The sequence below is a fragment of the Halyomorpha halys genome, unplaced genomic scaffold (genome assembly GCF_000696795.3).
Source record: "Halyomorpha halys isolate HHAL.00 unplaced genomic scaffold, Hhal_1.1 Scaffold47.1, whole genome shotgun sequence".
Classification (NCBI taxonomy): domain Eukaryota; kingdom Metazoa; phylum Arthropoda; class Insecta; order Hemiptera; family Pentatomidae; genus Halyomorpha; species Halyomorpha halys.
In genome coordinates, this window is record NW_027114806.1 from 1,953,071 (window position 1) to 1,968,823 (window position 15,753).

The 15,753-nt window shown below is 30.6% G+C and overlaps 1 protein-coding gene across 4 annotated transcripts; it reads left to right on the forward strand.

Annotated features, from left to right (window-relative positions):
- Nucleotides 1-23: 23 nt before the first annotated feature.
- On the forward strand, nucleotides 24-11,381 carry LOC106689835 (ankyrin-3). 4 transcript variants are annotated; one of them, XM_067051926.1, is made up of 3 exons: nucleotides 24-175; nucleotides 5,202-5,650; nucleotides 8,947-11,381. In XM_067051926.1, exons 2-3 carry the CDS (start codon nucleotides 5,204-5,206, stop codon nucleotides 10,492-10,494), a joined length of 1,995 nt encoding a protein of 664 aa, XP_066908027.1. In that variant the 5' UTR covers nucleotides 24-175; nucleotides 5,202-5,203; the 3' UTR covers nucleotides 10,495-11,381. The 4 variants fall into 4 exon arrangements, with proteins under 4 accessions (XP_066908027.1, XP_066908029.1, XP_066908026.1 ...); XM_067051928.1 differs by having other exon boundaries at nucleotides 162-244; XM_067051925.1 differs by lacking the exon at nucleotides 24-175 and adding an exon at nucleotides 625-907.
- Nucleotides 11,382-15,753: the final 4,372 nt, after the last annotated feature.

The following is a 15,753-nucleotide window of genomic DNA, read 5'->3' on the forward strand; positions in this document are numbered from 1 at the left end:
TGTAACTAAACTGTTGAGTATAGATAGAAATAATGATCGATTTCTATTCAACCAAACAGAATACATTTTAGTATTTCGAAACAACTCAATCAAATACTTCTGAAACAACTGTTTTCTAGAAAGTTTATTCTGTTTTCCATCCCTTGAGGGGAACTTCTGAGGAATCTCGATTAGAGTAATTTTCCAATATTAGTATCATTTCAGTTATGAATATGGCTTTCTAAAAATGATAGGCTTACAAATTGTGAGTGATTTTATTTTTCTATTATTACACTCATGGAGACCAACTCTTACTCAAAGCTTCTAATCATTGATTATTACCTAGTTATAAAATTTATCATCCCCTTTTCTTTTGTTGTAAACCTTAAAAAAAAATTTCTGTGATCTTTTCAGCACTATCTCAAGTATTAGTATACAACATAATTTAAATTTTAGATCGAATACATCAATTACTATACCACAGTAAGAGAAACCACCGTGGTTGGTGTCATCACCGGGCGACTATAGTCGTTCAATGAATACTTGCTTTTAATTATGTATATCTACATACACTGCAAGCTCAAAAGTTGATATTTCTATTCATTTAAAAAAAATGACGAGCGAACTCAAAATGAGTACTAAATAATGAGTTTGTATTTTTAAAAAAATAGATCCCAAATTAGATTGGGTTTTAGTCGGGTATTTCTCGGAGAAAACGGATATTTTCAAGTTTATGGGCTAGTAATTTTTGTTGGAGTTACCGGTATTATTTCAATGTATCTTGTCTTTCAGTTTATAGAACCGTTCTTATAGTCATCATTCGTCCATGAATGATTCATATCAGTCTTTCTAAGACCGTCTTTCACTTTTAATGATATAAGAAATCTTGGTGTAATTCTCATTATAGCACTTTTAACAATTTTATAAAGTAAGACTAATCTATATTATTTGATTTGTTTTGTTAAGCACTAACTATTTTTTTTTTTTTGTTAACCTTTAACCATTTGTTTGTTAACAAAAATAAATATTACTAGTTTTCAAAAGAAGCTCCTGCGGCGGAACTTCAAAATTAATACAGAATGCTAAAAGTTAATATAGACCCGACTTCCATTAAAGAAGATTCTAAGGAATTAGTTAATCCCATTGTTAGTAGCGAAAATCGACACCTAAGATATAGTTAAAGCCGTATATAAATAGATTTTTTGAAATACAGCCGCTGGAGCTTGTTTTATACACTCGTACCAAGAAATTTATTAATTATCTGCATAACCCTCATCACATTTTATTGGCTTGGTATTTCAGAAAACTTTACTGAGTATAAATAAAAAACAAAACTAGCATTAAACCCATCAAAGACTTTTATCAATTTTAGATAATATCATTTTATCTGATATGTTTTAATATTTATCTCTTTTTGTATATATTTTAGCTCACTCAAATGAATAAACAGTGTCAAGACCAAGTTCCCATTGACAGAGATAGTTAAAGCTGTAAAATATATTTGCAGTTATGACAGTATTATCATACTTTCAGTATGGCTAGATGGTAGTACTGATTACTATCTACATGCCTGAAAACTAACTGCCACATGTAGTAGAAGCCTTGACAGTGAACTAAGGCAACTTGTAACATCATAACACCAACCTGATGCATAACTTATAAATTTTTATGTTTTCTGTTGTCTTTCTATGCTGATAGTTGTTTGTGGCATTTAGTCATCAGGTTTTATCAATTTGCTAACCAAATTGTTAGTGAACTGTTGGTGAGATTAGATTTAGTATCAGTGAGTAAAGGATAACTTACATATTTTCTCACTACTGTGATATATGTAAAACAGACATATGCCATGTGGAAATGAAAATTAAAGATTTCTATTAGACACCCCCCCCCCCAAAAAAAGGAAGTAATTTTAAGTTTCTTTGAATAGAATTTTTAGTTCATGTATGGGTGGCTAAATACTCTCAAGAGATTAGGCTGGGCCAAAAAAAAATTAATTTCTGTGAAGGGCTGAAAACTTATTTCTAGCACAAAATATTATATAAAAAATAAATTATTTTTTAGAAATGCTTATTTATATTAATGGAATGTTACTACATATCTCCTTAAACATATTGGTGATTTGTTTGTGAAGCTGTCTATTAATCATGAAACTTGGTATAGAATTTGGGTGCTTTCACTCTCAAACAAAATTCTGTTCTGTCCGAAAGACCTGAGTATGAGCCTAGACTTCTGTTAAGAGTATGAGCAGTTGACTTTGGAATGAAAACCCATACTGCAGGCAAAAAGTTGCCTCTGGAACAGACCTTATTTTAACCCACTTAGATGCATGGGATAGAATATACTTGCCAGAAGCCATAATGTGCAGTGGAAGGCATTTGACAACTACCAAGTTTCATTATTTATAAACATCTTCAATATCAGCTCTCCAATATGTTTAAGGAGATACGTATGATATTCCATTACTAGGAAAGGATTATTTGAATAACCACATCAAATTATTTTTTATTTAAACAGATTTATTTTTTCACGGATTGGCATTTCATATTTGAATTGATTGATTCTGACTGCAATTTGGATAATGTGAACAGAAAGAGCACGAACATCAATGTGGCTTCCTTTTTTTTTATTTTATTATTCTCATAATGGGAATTTACAATAGTTTTAGAATGTAATATACTATTTAGCTTTTAAAACATAGTAATTTATAGTAAAAAGGCCATTAAATTTATTGTAACAGAAAATTTCGTGTTACTTGTCTTTTAACATTTAACACTCTGATGTAAGATATCACAAACTAATCGTAATATCTCTATAAGTACAATATCCTATACTGTGGTAAATAGGCCCATCAAATTTGTAATGTATAATTTATATCAAACAGGTTCAAATCTATTTATAAGACAGTAGTTCATAATTTACACCAATGGATCATATGTTATGGAAACTCATAAAACATAAACAGTTTCTATTGTACAGTACAGTTGTTTCTCAAACCTACCAATAGCAGTTCTTGGTCATTTAAGGAGGTTAAGCATTTTGAGTTCCATTGTTTCAAAACACTCATGGGATATTACTGGTTAACATGAGACATGGAACCTTAAGATTGGTTCTGTAGTTCACTCAAAAATGGTTGCATAGTGGTAGGCAGACAAATAACTTATTTTTCCAATCATTCTTCGGGATTTGCTGTTCAAAATGTTTCAAAACAATCATGGGATCTAATTGAATAATTTAAGCCACTAAACTTGCAAATTGGTTGAGGTGTTAGCTCAAAAAATGGTTATATACCTTCAAATGAGCAAGTTATGAGACGTCCCTAGACACACTACCCTCCTTTCGGCTCCTCTGTCGTCAGATAATAAACAAGGTCAACTGGAAGTTGAAAGTCTAAAACTGGAGCTTTTTAGATGGAGAAACTGGGGCAATGTTATTCAGTGGTTCTATAGGCACACAGTTGAGCAACTGTGAAAAATTGCTAATAGTCAATTTTAAGATAATTGAGTGAGAAATTCTGGATATAGAAAGGCAAATTTTGAGCGAATACCAGCTGTATCTGCTAGGCATCATAATTTCGGCAATAAATTCAGGCATCTGTATTGAAGAATTCTGGTGCGTTTCCTCACTTTGTATGGTTTACAACAGGCTGCTTAGACTGTTCACTAGTATAGAAAACCCTTTGGATTAACACAAGATTTTAGTTGATTTCCTTTTTAATTCATATTTTACCATTTTTTAATAGTGTGTTTTCCTTGGTACAGCATTTAAAAAGAAAAAATCCATTTCTGACACACCCTGATGCTTAAAAATCTGTATCCAACCTTGAAAATTCTTAACAAACAAAATACATTCATCCCTTTTTAGCCAAATAACATAACATCATATTCTGTAAAAGGGTATTCATAATTTTTTATAAATCTCTTTAAAAAATTAAAAGATGAGATGTTCTTCTTTTCCTCAATATAGAGAACACATTTCTTTGAATTATTTGGTCATCTAATTTAGTTGAAGAGGGAGTTTTACACTGATTCTTTTATTTTTATTAATTTTCTTAAAATTTTTAGTTGTACTATTCTCTTTTTAATTTTTGGATGAACAAATATACTTATTTACATAATATAAGCAAATTAGGTTAAAACAGAATTTTGGTTATGAAAGAATATAAGAAACAAGATAAAACAGAAGTAGATATTTTTTAGGAATCTAAAATTCTATTTATTATTATTTATAGGTAGTAAGATCCTGCTAAACCCTGGGTCTCTCAAGCCACTTTCCTTCACCCAATCCTATCCTCAGCAACTTTCAATGTTTTTTCTACTTTTTGATACATTCATCTCCTCCTCAGTTTTCTTGAAGTTAACATGTAAATGGTCTTCTGTTGATTTGTAACCCTAGTTTTGTTGCTGCTATTTTAAATACTTCAATAGCCCTCTGCTAACGCTAGTTTATTTCTTACTGTTACTATATTTTCAGCATAGAACAGATGCTACATTGTCCCATTATGTATAATATAATAGTGCTACTAGGATATGCCCGGATTGTTCTTAAACCATACTCCAAGGTGATATTAAACTGAGTAGGAGATAATGGTTCAACTTGCTGAAGCTCATCTCTGACCTCTAAATCTTCTGAAAATAGGCCATTCATCTTCTGTATGGATTGTATCTACTACAATTTAGGATCATTCTTGATGTATTAACTAGCTTTTTTGGGATTTCCAATTTTATCATTATTTTCATAATTTCTTTTGTTAATTCCTGTTAAGATTAATATTAGATTTAGAGTGGAGAAAAGAACTGTTGGACAATAAATTTTACTTATTCCTCATAAAAATTTGCTTATAACTTAAAAGACTTATAAACTTTTTGATATTAGTTATTGATGTGATAGCTCTTGTATATAGTTAGTCATTTAGATATTTTACAGTTTTTAATAATAAAATTTATTTGACCATTGATTAATTAGTTATGTTTCCTATAATTAAATAGAAACTTTCATACATTTATTTATTTTTTTAATGATTGGAGAAGTTTGTCAGGGGTTGCGGTCAGCAAAGAACAACATAAATAAACAAAACCATATTTATTTATTGGTTATCATATATAAATATGGTTTTGTTTATTTATGTTGTACTTTGCTGACTGCACCCCCCGACAAACTTCTCCAATCATTAATCTACGGTCAACTATCTACACCTCATTATTTATTTTTTTGTTTGTTTGAAGAAATGAGTTCAAATGAGAATAGACTACATGGACTGGAGCGAACCATCTTGTTGGTGCACAACATCGCTTTCAGTAAGCTGTGCTCAGGAGTTACATATGGAGCCGTGGCGTGCATCTATAAACCAGCATCTATTGCAGAGATGGAACTTAACAGTGCACAATGTCTAGTGTTGGCGCTTCTCAATGCATTAGTGACTGGAGATGTCATGTCTTGTATCTTGTTGGCTAATGTCTGTCAAAGAGTCCAACAGCTCCGTTCCAAATATCTAAAAGTCTGGTTGACAGAAGACTTTATATTCCCTAGGCAAGACATGGAGAAGGCAATGACTCTGCTTGCTACGTTGGTTGCTACTGGTATAATGAAGCTGCCTTCTCATGTGATCGGAATTATGTCCTCTATTGTTATTAAGTATGAAATAACAAGTATCCGGATTGCTTCATCATCTGAGGTATTTACATTCATAATCTAAATACTTATTTTTAATTTAATACCTATTTAATGTTAAAAAATATGATAATCGGGATCTGAAGCCATTTGAACTCAAATAGATAATTGCTAGAAATGAAGGAAATCTATAAGTTAAAAATAAACTCTCTTGTACCATTGCTATTAAGGGATACTTAACTCATAAAACCAAATTTAGCCAATTTGCCACGTGTTATATTATATAATTGTAGTATTAATAATAATAATCAGTTATATGGTTGAAAGCAGGAAGGTTATTCTCTGAGACAGAAGGGTTTGTATTCAAAATGAGGTTATTGCTACCCATTCACACAGAAGACATGTTCAAAAGGACACTACAATATCTGACAAATGACGAATATGCTCATTGATGGAAATCACAGGAGGATGTGGGATGCAGTTGAGTACTGATGTGACAAAAATTTTGATTACCTAAAAAGTGATTACCTATTGGATGTAAAGATGCTATATAATGGCTTATGGGATCCAAAGGTTTGATGCCAATGTTGCCAATCGCAGTCTATATACATCCGTCCAATGATCCTTTTCTATTTTAGGGATCTGTTTGTTAATAAGCCCTAAAGCCTTACATACCCATCTTATTTGGTACAATGTTATAATCTGAATTATATTTACTGGGTCCCATTCCCTCAATTCCGTTTGAAGCCTTCAAAATTCTCCAGTTAACTCATCCATATATTTTGCAACTGTAAAGAACAGTAGAATGGATAATAGTTTTGTAAATTCTAACTTGTAAGTTTATGGACAGTAGATGCAAGCTAAGCAATTTTCAAATTGAAAAATAACAAGTATTTTCCACCTTTAACCTAGCTCGTATTTCTTCATCAATTTATTTTTTCTAGTTACCGTAGAACCTAAACTCTTAAACCTCCCTATCTGTTCAGATGTATCTCCTGCTATATGTAAATCACCAAAATAGCTACTGTTTCTACTGTTTACCATTTATTTATATTTATTTTGAGATGTAGCTCCTTGCTAAATTTTATCAACACAGTTGTATTTAGTTTAATTGTTTCCTCAGTCCTCACCCAATAGTACCAAATCATCAGCTTACGGTATTTTACCTGCTAAATTTAAACCCTTTTTGGTATTCATCACATTTCTTATGACTTATTCTAGTGTTAGATTAGATAAGATAGGTGATATAAAACCGCCTTGTTTAAAACACTATCGAACCTCAAAATTCTTAGAATAAGGATAACTGATTTGAACCTTATTAAACTTTCAATCACATACATCCTTGTATATTCCAATACAACTTCTGGTGATGAATATTATTGTAAGCCTTTTTGAAATATATGTAAAGCTGATGTTGTATTTCAAATTTTTCTGTAATATTTGACTACGAAAAAATTTGATAAATAGTTGAACAATTTCACCTAAAACCACACTGGTTTTACGGTGTCAACCACATTGTTTGAAATTATCTCTGATTGAGTTAAGATTAATGTAAATATTTTATAACATGTAGGACTTGTTTTAAGTTGGTGGATATTATTCATATTGCTACAAAATTTTTTTGCTCTATTTAATAATAATGAAAAATTTTGGCGAAATGTTTTAGCCACTTTCATGGAAAGTAAAGTTTGGTTTGGATATTCCACCATTTTCTTTTAATATAAATGAAGGATTGATATTGCTTAAAAATTAGAAGACTATTCAGTTTTCCAACAGTTGCTATAGCATCAGGTTCGGATAAAATCCTCAGGAGTTATGAACATTGACATGAATAAAAAATCAAGTCTGTAAATTTAGATTCTTTTAAGTTCATAAGAAAATTTTTATTTAAGGATGCTAAAAATGAATCTAACCAGATTTTTCCTGAATAATTTTTTTGTACACATTTAATACAATGGGAGATTTATTTTTCTTATTCTGATAAAAAAAAAAAAAAAAAAAAATTGGCTGATTATATAATAACCTTGAAATCCATGGCAAGCCAAGGAAGTAAACTGTAATATAAAAGAAATGGTAATACAAGACAGTTGTCTTATAGTTTTTGATTTATATTTTTTTATTTTTTTTTTAATGAATTGATTTAGGGGTATCAGTTTTAATAAAGATAATGAGATATTTTGGAAAAAATTGTTGATTCGTCTGAAAGACATGCAAAAAAGAGTTTATATTGCTTTTAAAAAGCATTTTATATAATAAATTAGTAAATTTTTTACATTTTGTTTGAAAAGCTATTTTGAAAATAATCTGTATTCAAAATATAACAGTTAATTAAATGATAGAAAATTGTTTATTTATCAATGTGATGGAATGGTATTGGGTGCTCTTGGCCATTTCCGATTTCATAATCTCTGTTCCTAAACACTTGTTTTCCCACCTTGCATAATGCATCAATACTGTTCAATTGCAATATCTGAAATGAGTATGTACGTTAGTATTTTACGTATGTATTTTGTTGTAACTATCAGAGAAATAAAAAATGTGGTGAAGAATCTAATAATACGAAGGTCTCTTTTTCATAATGAAGTTATCAAAAATCAAATATTAGCAATCGTCAAGTTAGACTTAAAGATTAATACTTATATCTCCACTCTGAAAAACTCATGACTACAAAAATAAAATGTATAAGTTCAAAGCTGAAACAAAAACGTCTTTTAAACTGAAAGTGGCTAATTTAAATAATATTGTAACAGAATTGAAGAGAAAAAAATTAATTCCATCCAAACACTGTAATTTAGTAAACAATTTTTCTAAAACATTTTTTTTATTAATGAAAAAGGATAATCACAAAGAAATACAAATCCAAAATTTAAAAAAAAATTTGATCATCTCATTTTAAATTTTCCTCTATATTACACTTTCTCCTAAAAGCATACAATTTTGTAAGAGAAAAATTACTGGCATATCTTCCACATTCATACCATAATGAAGCGGTACTTAAAATGAGTATTCATTGATAAAATGTATTAGTAAAGCTTATTTCAAAATCAGAATTAAAAAACAGGTAAAGTTTTAAAGTTCAAAATTCATTTATTTTAATTCAATATTGCCTCAAAACAAATTGTTAAATTGAATGTGATATCAGAATCTGACTAGTGAGAATGATCATTTTTGGAATATTTCATTTCCATGAACAGTTCAGGTTTTACTTAGTCGATAATACTGACTTTTATAGTGTTCATACTTATATACTACATATTTTATCCATATTAAAATTACTTCATCATTCAGTTAAGCAAATGTTGTTTTATATGATTTATTGTTTTAAATTTTTTGGCTATTATATTTTAATCCCATTTCCAGGAAGGTAGTGTTAATTTGGCTATTGAAATGGAAAAAGCAGTCTCTAACAACAATGCCGGCGATATTATTACCCTAGTCACTATGGGTGGAGGAAATGTAAATGGCCTGACTCAGTCTGGTGACAGCCTCTTCCATTGCGCTGCAAGGACTGGCAACTGTGCTGCCATCGCTGCCCTCGGATTCCTTAAAGCAGATCCAGAAGTTGTGAATTCTAGATTTGTCACTCCTCTAGAGGTAGCTGTGAGGAATAATGATGTACAATCTATCAAAGCTCTGTTAATGGCTGGTGCTATGATTGACAAGCATTTATTAAAAGGTGACACTTATCTCCATATTGCTGCTACTGGAGGTTGGAATGAAGCACTGTCAGCCTTACTAGACGGAGGACTCGATATAAACATAAAGAACCACCTTGATGAAACCCCGTTATTTCAGGCTGTCAGGGTGGATAATGTACGTGGTGTGGAGATATTGCTGGAAAGAGGAGCTAATATCAGTGTAGTTCCAAAAAGAAGCACAAGTCTTGTTGAGATTGTTGTGAAGTCACAAAATGTTGCTATGTTTAAAGTATTTCTGAAAGATGGGACAGTGCCAGCATTCCAGTCACATGATGGTGACTCAATACTGCATTTGGTTGCTAATTTAGGGAATTCTGGAATGCTTAAGATACTCAAAGATCGAAGACTGTCAGCAAATATAAAAAATAAAAATGGTGTTACACCTTTACATGTCGCTTCTGACATTTCTAGTGTAAGAATGCTCCTTGGAATGGGTTTGCTTATTGATGAAAAGGATAATTCAGGCTGTACTGCTTTAATGATTGCTGTAAAAAATTTAAAACAAGAAATTGTTACATTCTTGTTATATAGTGGTGCCAATCCTAATATCAAAGATAATCATGATATGACCCCGCTTCACTATGCTGCTGCAGGAGGCCATGTTGAAATTGTGACAGCTTTATTGGTGGCTGGAGCTAAAGTCGATGAATTGAGTAAAAATAATACAACTCCAGCTTTTGTTGCAGCTGTAAATAATAAACTAAATGTTCTTGAGCTATTAGTAGAGCACGGTGCTAACCTGACATTGATGGATAAAAATGGTGAAGGGATGATACATCATGCAGCTCGCAGTGGTTACTCCGACATTGTTTCATGCCTTCTTAGTGCTAGAGTGATGGTGGATGTAAAAGCTAAAGGAGACCGCACTGCATTACATTATGCATCAGAGAAAGGACATGCTCTTGTGGTATCTGTGCTATTGAATCGTGGAGCAAATGTAAAAGCTGTGACTAATATTAAAATCTCTACAAAGTCTAGTAATTCTTATTATTATGATGAAGCTTATGGCCAAAAATTAGTGGATCAATGGACACCATTAATAGCTGCATCTAAATTTGGTAGTTTAAAGGTGGTGAAGCTACTCCTTGCAGAAGGTGCTCCTGTTAATGACAGAGATAGTATAAAGAAATGGACTGCTTTAGGCTGGGCTATTTATAATAAACACAATTCTGTGGCTGATTATTTGAGATCGGAAGGTGGCACCCAATGATATTATTATAGCTTGAAGTTCCATTTTGAGCTCAACTGACCTATTTTGTAAATAATTGAAGATGTAAATTGTGAGAAATTAGAAAAAAATAGTTAAAATTTTAGTATATTAAACTTTTTATATAATATCTTTATCTATACAAATGTAATTTATATTGTCAGGGAATCTCAATTTTTTGATGAAAGACAAAAAACATTTAAAAATCAAAATTTTCCATCACATTGAGGCTCTTTTTTTAATCGCTAAATGATAAACTTGTGAGCTGGAAAATGAATAACTAATTGTTAAACATAAAATTTACAAAAAATATTAAATAATGTTACAGAATTCTAAATCAAATTGTTTTGTACTAAAATGTTTCCATACTTTGACGATGATTATACTATTTAAAAGTTTAATCAAATATTTTTATAAAATTCTACTGTAAACTTTCCTAGAATTTTAACGTTAATGTATTTTACTTATAAAATATATTTTTGTATTAGCAATGAAAATCTTTTTGTTATAAAGAATTATTTAAAGTATCAATAACTAACAATACAATTTATCTACATAAAAATAAGGTGGCAGCTTGACAGTACACTAGCATTTTGTCATTACTTTTTTCTATTTTTAACTAAATGACTCCTTTCGCCACTTTTTCCTGTGTTAATATTGAAGCTACAAAATCAAAAGCAGAGGAACCAAAATAAGCTTATGACACAAGTTTTCCATTTTCCATTTATGTAGAATAGTTTTACGCCTTATTAATTAATTAAAGAGGGCCTTATGGATTTTCATGCTGGCTTCTATTGGGTTGTTTTTTTTCTACCTAACCATAAGATGAATAAAATTTCATAATTATTATTGAAATAACATAATTAATTGGCAAGGACAAATAAAATCGGCAATTTTTTCTTATTATACCAACATCCACCACTGCATCCATCTCATCAGGCATATGGTATGGCACTATCAAAGGTATTGTTTCTTCAACTCTTGATTATATCCTTTCCAGTCCGCCTTCTGAAACATGTACTTGCTTGCTGGTGGTCTAGCAGGAGTACCTTCGAACGTGTAAGTCACTGGCCTATGATCTGATGGGCCGTAGGGGAGTGTATGGCAATCCGCATGGGCGTTCCCAGTCAGGAGTAGGTCAATTGTCGAAGTCCATATGGAACGGGACACATATCGAAAGGTACGAACCCCTCGGTGGAAAAGGGCAAGCCTGGTCTTAGAGATGTAAGTTCCCAGTGGATTACTACTGCTACATAGCCAGACGATGTTTAGGGCATTGAAGTCCCTGAGGACAACAAAGTGACTTGTCGCCTGGGCATGTGCAGCAGCTGCTTCATAGTGGTGAGCACAGCCCGCAGTCGATGTCCTCAATAAGGGAAGGGCTTTGGACTCTAATGTCTAAAGTCGACTTATTCACAATCTAACCAGCGATTTAAAAATTGTTTTATTAATTAATGACAAGTTCAAATTAAATAATACATTATCAATTACTTATTTCTTCTGGAGGGTACAAAAAAAAAGGAGTAAAGATGGTTTTTTATTTTGTGTTATGATCTCCTCTTGGGAGATTGTGACATGCTGTACATTAACCAACCTACTCGCTAAAATTGTCTGTTTGAAAAATGAGAAACTTTTACCGACTATTTGTAGACATAAAATGTTGATATATGACTTTTATGGATGGAGTAACATCATTAAGGGTTCATTCACCCTGATTCAAGAAATGGTTATGCTAGAACTGAACTTGTTGCCTGGCTGTGGTTTTCCTGCAACAAACTTTACCTGAACTCGGAACTACTCATGGATGCAGATGAAGTAGAAAATTTAAACCGGCTCTGACATGGTCAACCCTAGAAGCCTTAATTAGAAAACTTCCTTCATTTGAAACTATCTTTTTGTACCTTTTATTTCATTTAAATTGTAATTAAACTTTAATAATAACCACTCGAACAATTTCTTGTGTTTATACTAATTATTTCTCTGGGTGCTGTGTCGCTTGTTTGAATTTTATATAAAATCTAATAGTTACTGCTTAAACTTTTTTTCTATATTTTTATCAAAATCCACTTTTAAAAGTTTTTATGTTACCAGCTATTTTTAAGAGATGTATTTTATTTTATGGCCTGAAAAGAAAAATAATTAAATTGACTTAAGCCTACCCTTCATGTTTAGGGTAAAACAAAAAAATATAATTTTAGTGTATTAAGGAAGATAAAGGGTTGTGAAAAATGAAGCATATTAGTAGAGCAAGTAAATTAGATCCTTAAGTACTATCAGAGCTAATTTAAGGAATAATATGAATTTTCGTAAATTATGAGTTAGTTTTATGTGCTGATAATGTTTTCGTTGAAATTAGTAAAAAGGTTAGTAACATTGTGACTCCTGAAGCAATTTGTTTATTGATTAAGATAAAGAAACTAGTGAGGCAGAAGTTGAAAGAATGGGTGTAGTTGAAAAAGACTAAAGAGGGTGGAGCACTTGAGGAACAATCTCATATATTGCTGATGTCAGGTAAGGTTCTGCAAATTATATTAATAAAATTTTTTTTTTTTTTCCAATAAAATGGTTATGTATAAAGATGTAAATTGGCGAAAAAATAAGATGGTGAAGAGCTTGAAGAACAATATCATATATTGCTGATGTCAGGTAAGGATCTGAAAATTATCTCAGAAAATCTCCTATAAATCTACTTTAAAGCTCTCTTTAAAAAATGTATAAGAGGTATCAAATTAAAGATAAGAAAATTTCCTATAAATGTTCCTATAAAAATTTACTATGAAAATGTTCCTATAAAAGAGGTTGGATCTGCCAAAAAAGAAAATAAGCGTTCCATAACGTCCTCGCATTATTAATTGATTATTGAAGGTGGGCTTATTTCGTTTAATATTAAATCTTAATAAATGAAGTTTTTTTGAGATTCAGGATATTTACAGTCTAGCCAATAAAGAGTAATAGCTGCTTCAAATGCCCTAAAATGTTTAGAAATATTAAACTTTAATTTTCCACATAACGTCATGGAACCTTTATTTTCTTTTTGTATATAGGAAATGTTATTATCTTTAATTTAATATCCCTTAGATTTTTTTTAGGGAGCTTAGTAAATTAAATTTATTGGAGTTTTTCTGAGAAAAAACATGGATAACAGCTAAAAATACAAAATTTATTTTTACCCCGTACTCTTGAGAATTAGACTACGGGTCATATGGATTTTTTTATTCCTCTTAAGGTACAGTATCTTCTACCACAATATGACCACTCATTTATGGGACATCCAGTATATAATACACTTCTGTGATTAAAAAACTTTATTAATAATTAGAGGGATTATGATGACAATTTTTATCTTATCATATTATAGTAGAATATTTTATTTTTTTTTTTATATTGTATTAAGTAAATTGAATAGCTCAGCAAGATATTGGAAATAAATTAAATCTCTTCGATAGCTTATTTATGACAGTTAGTTTATTAATGGAACTGTTTGCAAACTATTTTTTATTTGAAAATAACTTTTATAAAGCCAAAAAATCTTAACAAATCTTATGAATAGTAGACATGGCATGTAATATATGTAATAATAATATAGGCTTAGCGAACCCAAAAGTTCTATTACAATACCACCAATTGTTATACAAATATAATTAAATATATATACACAGGTTTTGCATCGCATCTTTTCACTATAGCAGCATGTCACACAGCAGCACAGCATTGAGGTATAATAAACATTGGAGGAGTTTCATGATTGTATTTACTTAACTCCTTGAATTCCTACCTTTTAGAGTTTACCAAAAACAAGGGTGGTCCAAACTTTTTTAAATGTGTGCACGTTAAGAGATATTACTAAAAAATGCCTTAATTTCTTCATAACGTCTTTATTTTGTTTTGCAACCTTTTTTCTATGAGATTCAAACATGGTGTAAAAAAATAAAATTTACAATAATAATAAAATAAAAATTGCATGGTTCCTTTGAAAAATTTTATATCCAGAAGAGCAGCATTTATTCAAAGGTGTATTAAAGGTCTAATGGAAACAATCCCTTCTGTTCACTAAGAGTGGGGTCAAATGAAAGATAAGGGTTCTAGGAATAACAATGGAACTGAACTTGCATACATTAAAAAAAGTAAATTTCTGTGAGAGAAAACTCATATTGTGACAAATGAGGGATTATCTCTCTGAGTAAATTGTTACATTAACATTTTTGCAATTTGAAATAGATTCTCAAATATCAAATACCTTTTTGGATTTCTAAATTCTATTCATACTACTTATAATACTTCCTTTTGTCTATGTTGTCTATGATATCAATGAAGATTATTGTAAAAAATATATTTGTGCTATATATTTGTTTCTAGTTGTTTGTTATTAGTTTCAGTAGTGTGTAATGTTGATGTGACATTTTTTTTTCTTGTTTTATTTAATTTTACTTTTTTTGTAAATGTTTAGAAATTAAATTTGCAATGTATTTGAAGTTTTATTTATTAGAAGTGGATAAGTAGAAGTTACGTAAATAAATTTTATGATTTATGTTACGGATTACTTATTATCATTGATAAGAATCTAAAATATTAATTGCACTTCAAGACACGTATTACACATTAAATCTTACTTAAGTTACTGTTACATGATTAAGATTTTCATCAATAACAATGTAACAGTCATATAATTCAAATTTGTTTTTAAACAATTGGTCAAATATTTTATTATATTTTTTCCTGCAGAATTATAATCTAAAAATACTATGAAAATTAGATATTTGCTATTAGCCAGGTGTTTACATGCTTCTATTTGTAAAATAAATATTTTTGAGAATAAGTTCAGTGAATAAACCTTTATCTACTAAAAGCTTCTAACCATTAGAACACCAAAAGGAAATCTTTACCTACAGACATGTTTTGAATTTTGGAAGTATTGGAATTTGCTTCTTTGTCAATGGACACCCTCCTTATTGGTAGGAACAGCCAAAATTAAACAATTTTGAAGGAGTAAAATTGATTCCTCGATAGTTATTACAATCTGCCCTCCGCCCCTTTGTGTGAATTGGAATAAGTAGAGACTTCCTCTATTCCTTGAGCATTTTTTTAATTTTCCATTTCTTTTAAACCAAAAGGTGTATTATAGTGTAGCGAAACCGATCCCTGCTGGTCTATACTGTAACTACTACTAACCAAAACTCCTATGGCTGGGCATGACACAACCTACCAGCTAACATGGGAACTACTATCATCAGGCAAAGGCTATATATTAATATTTGTGCAGTT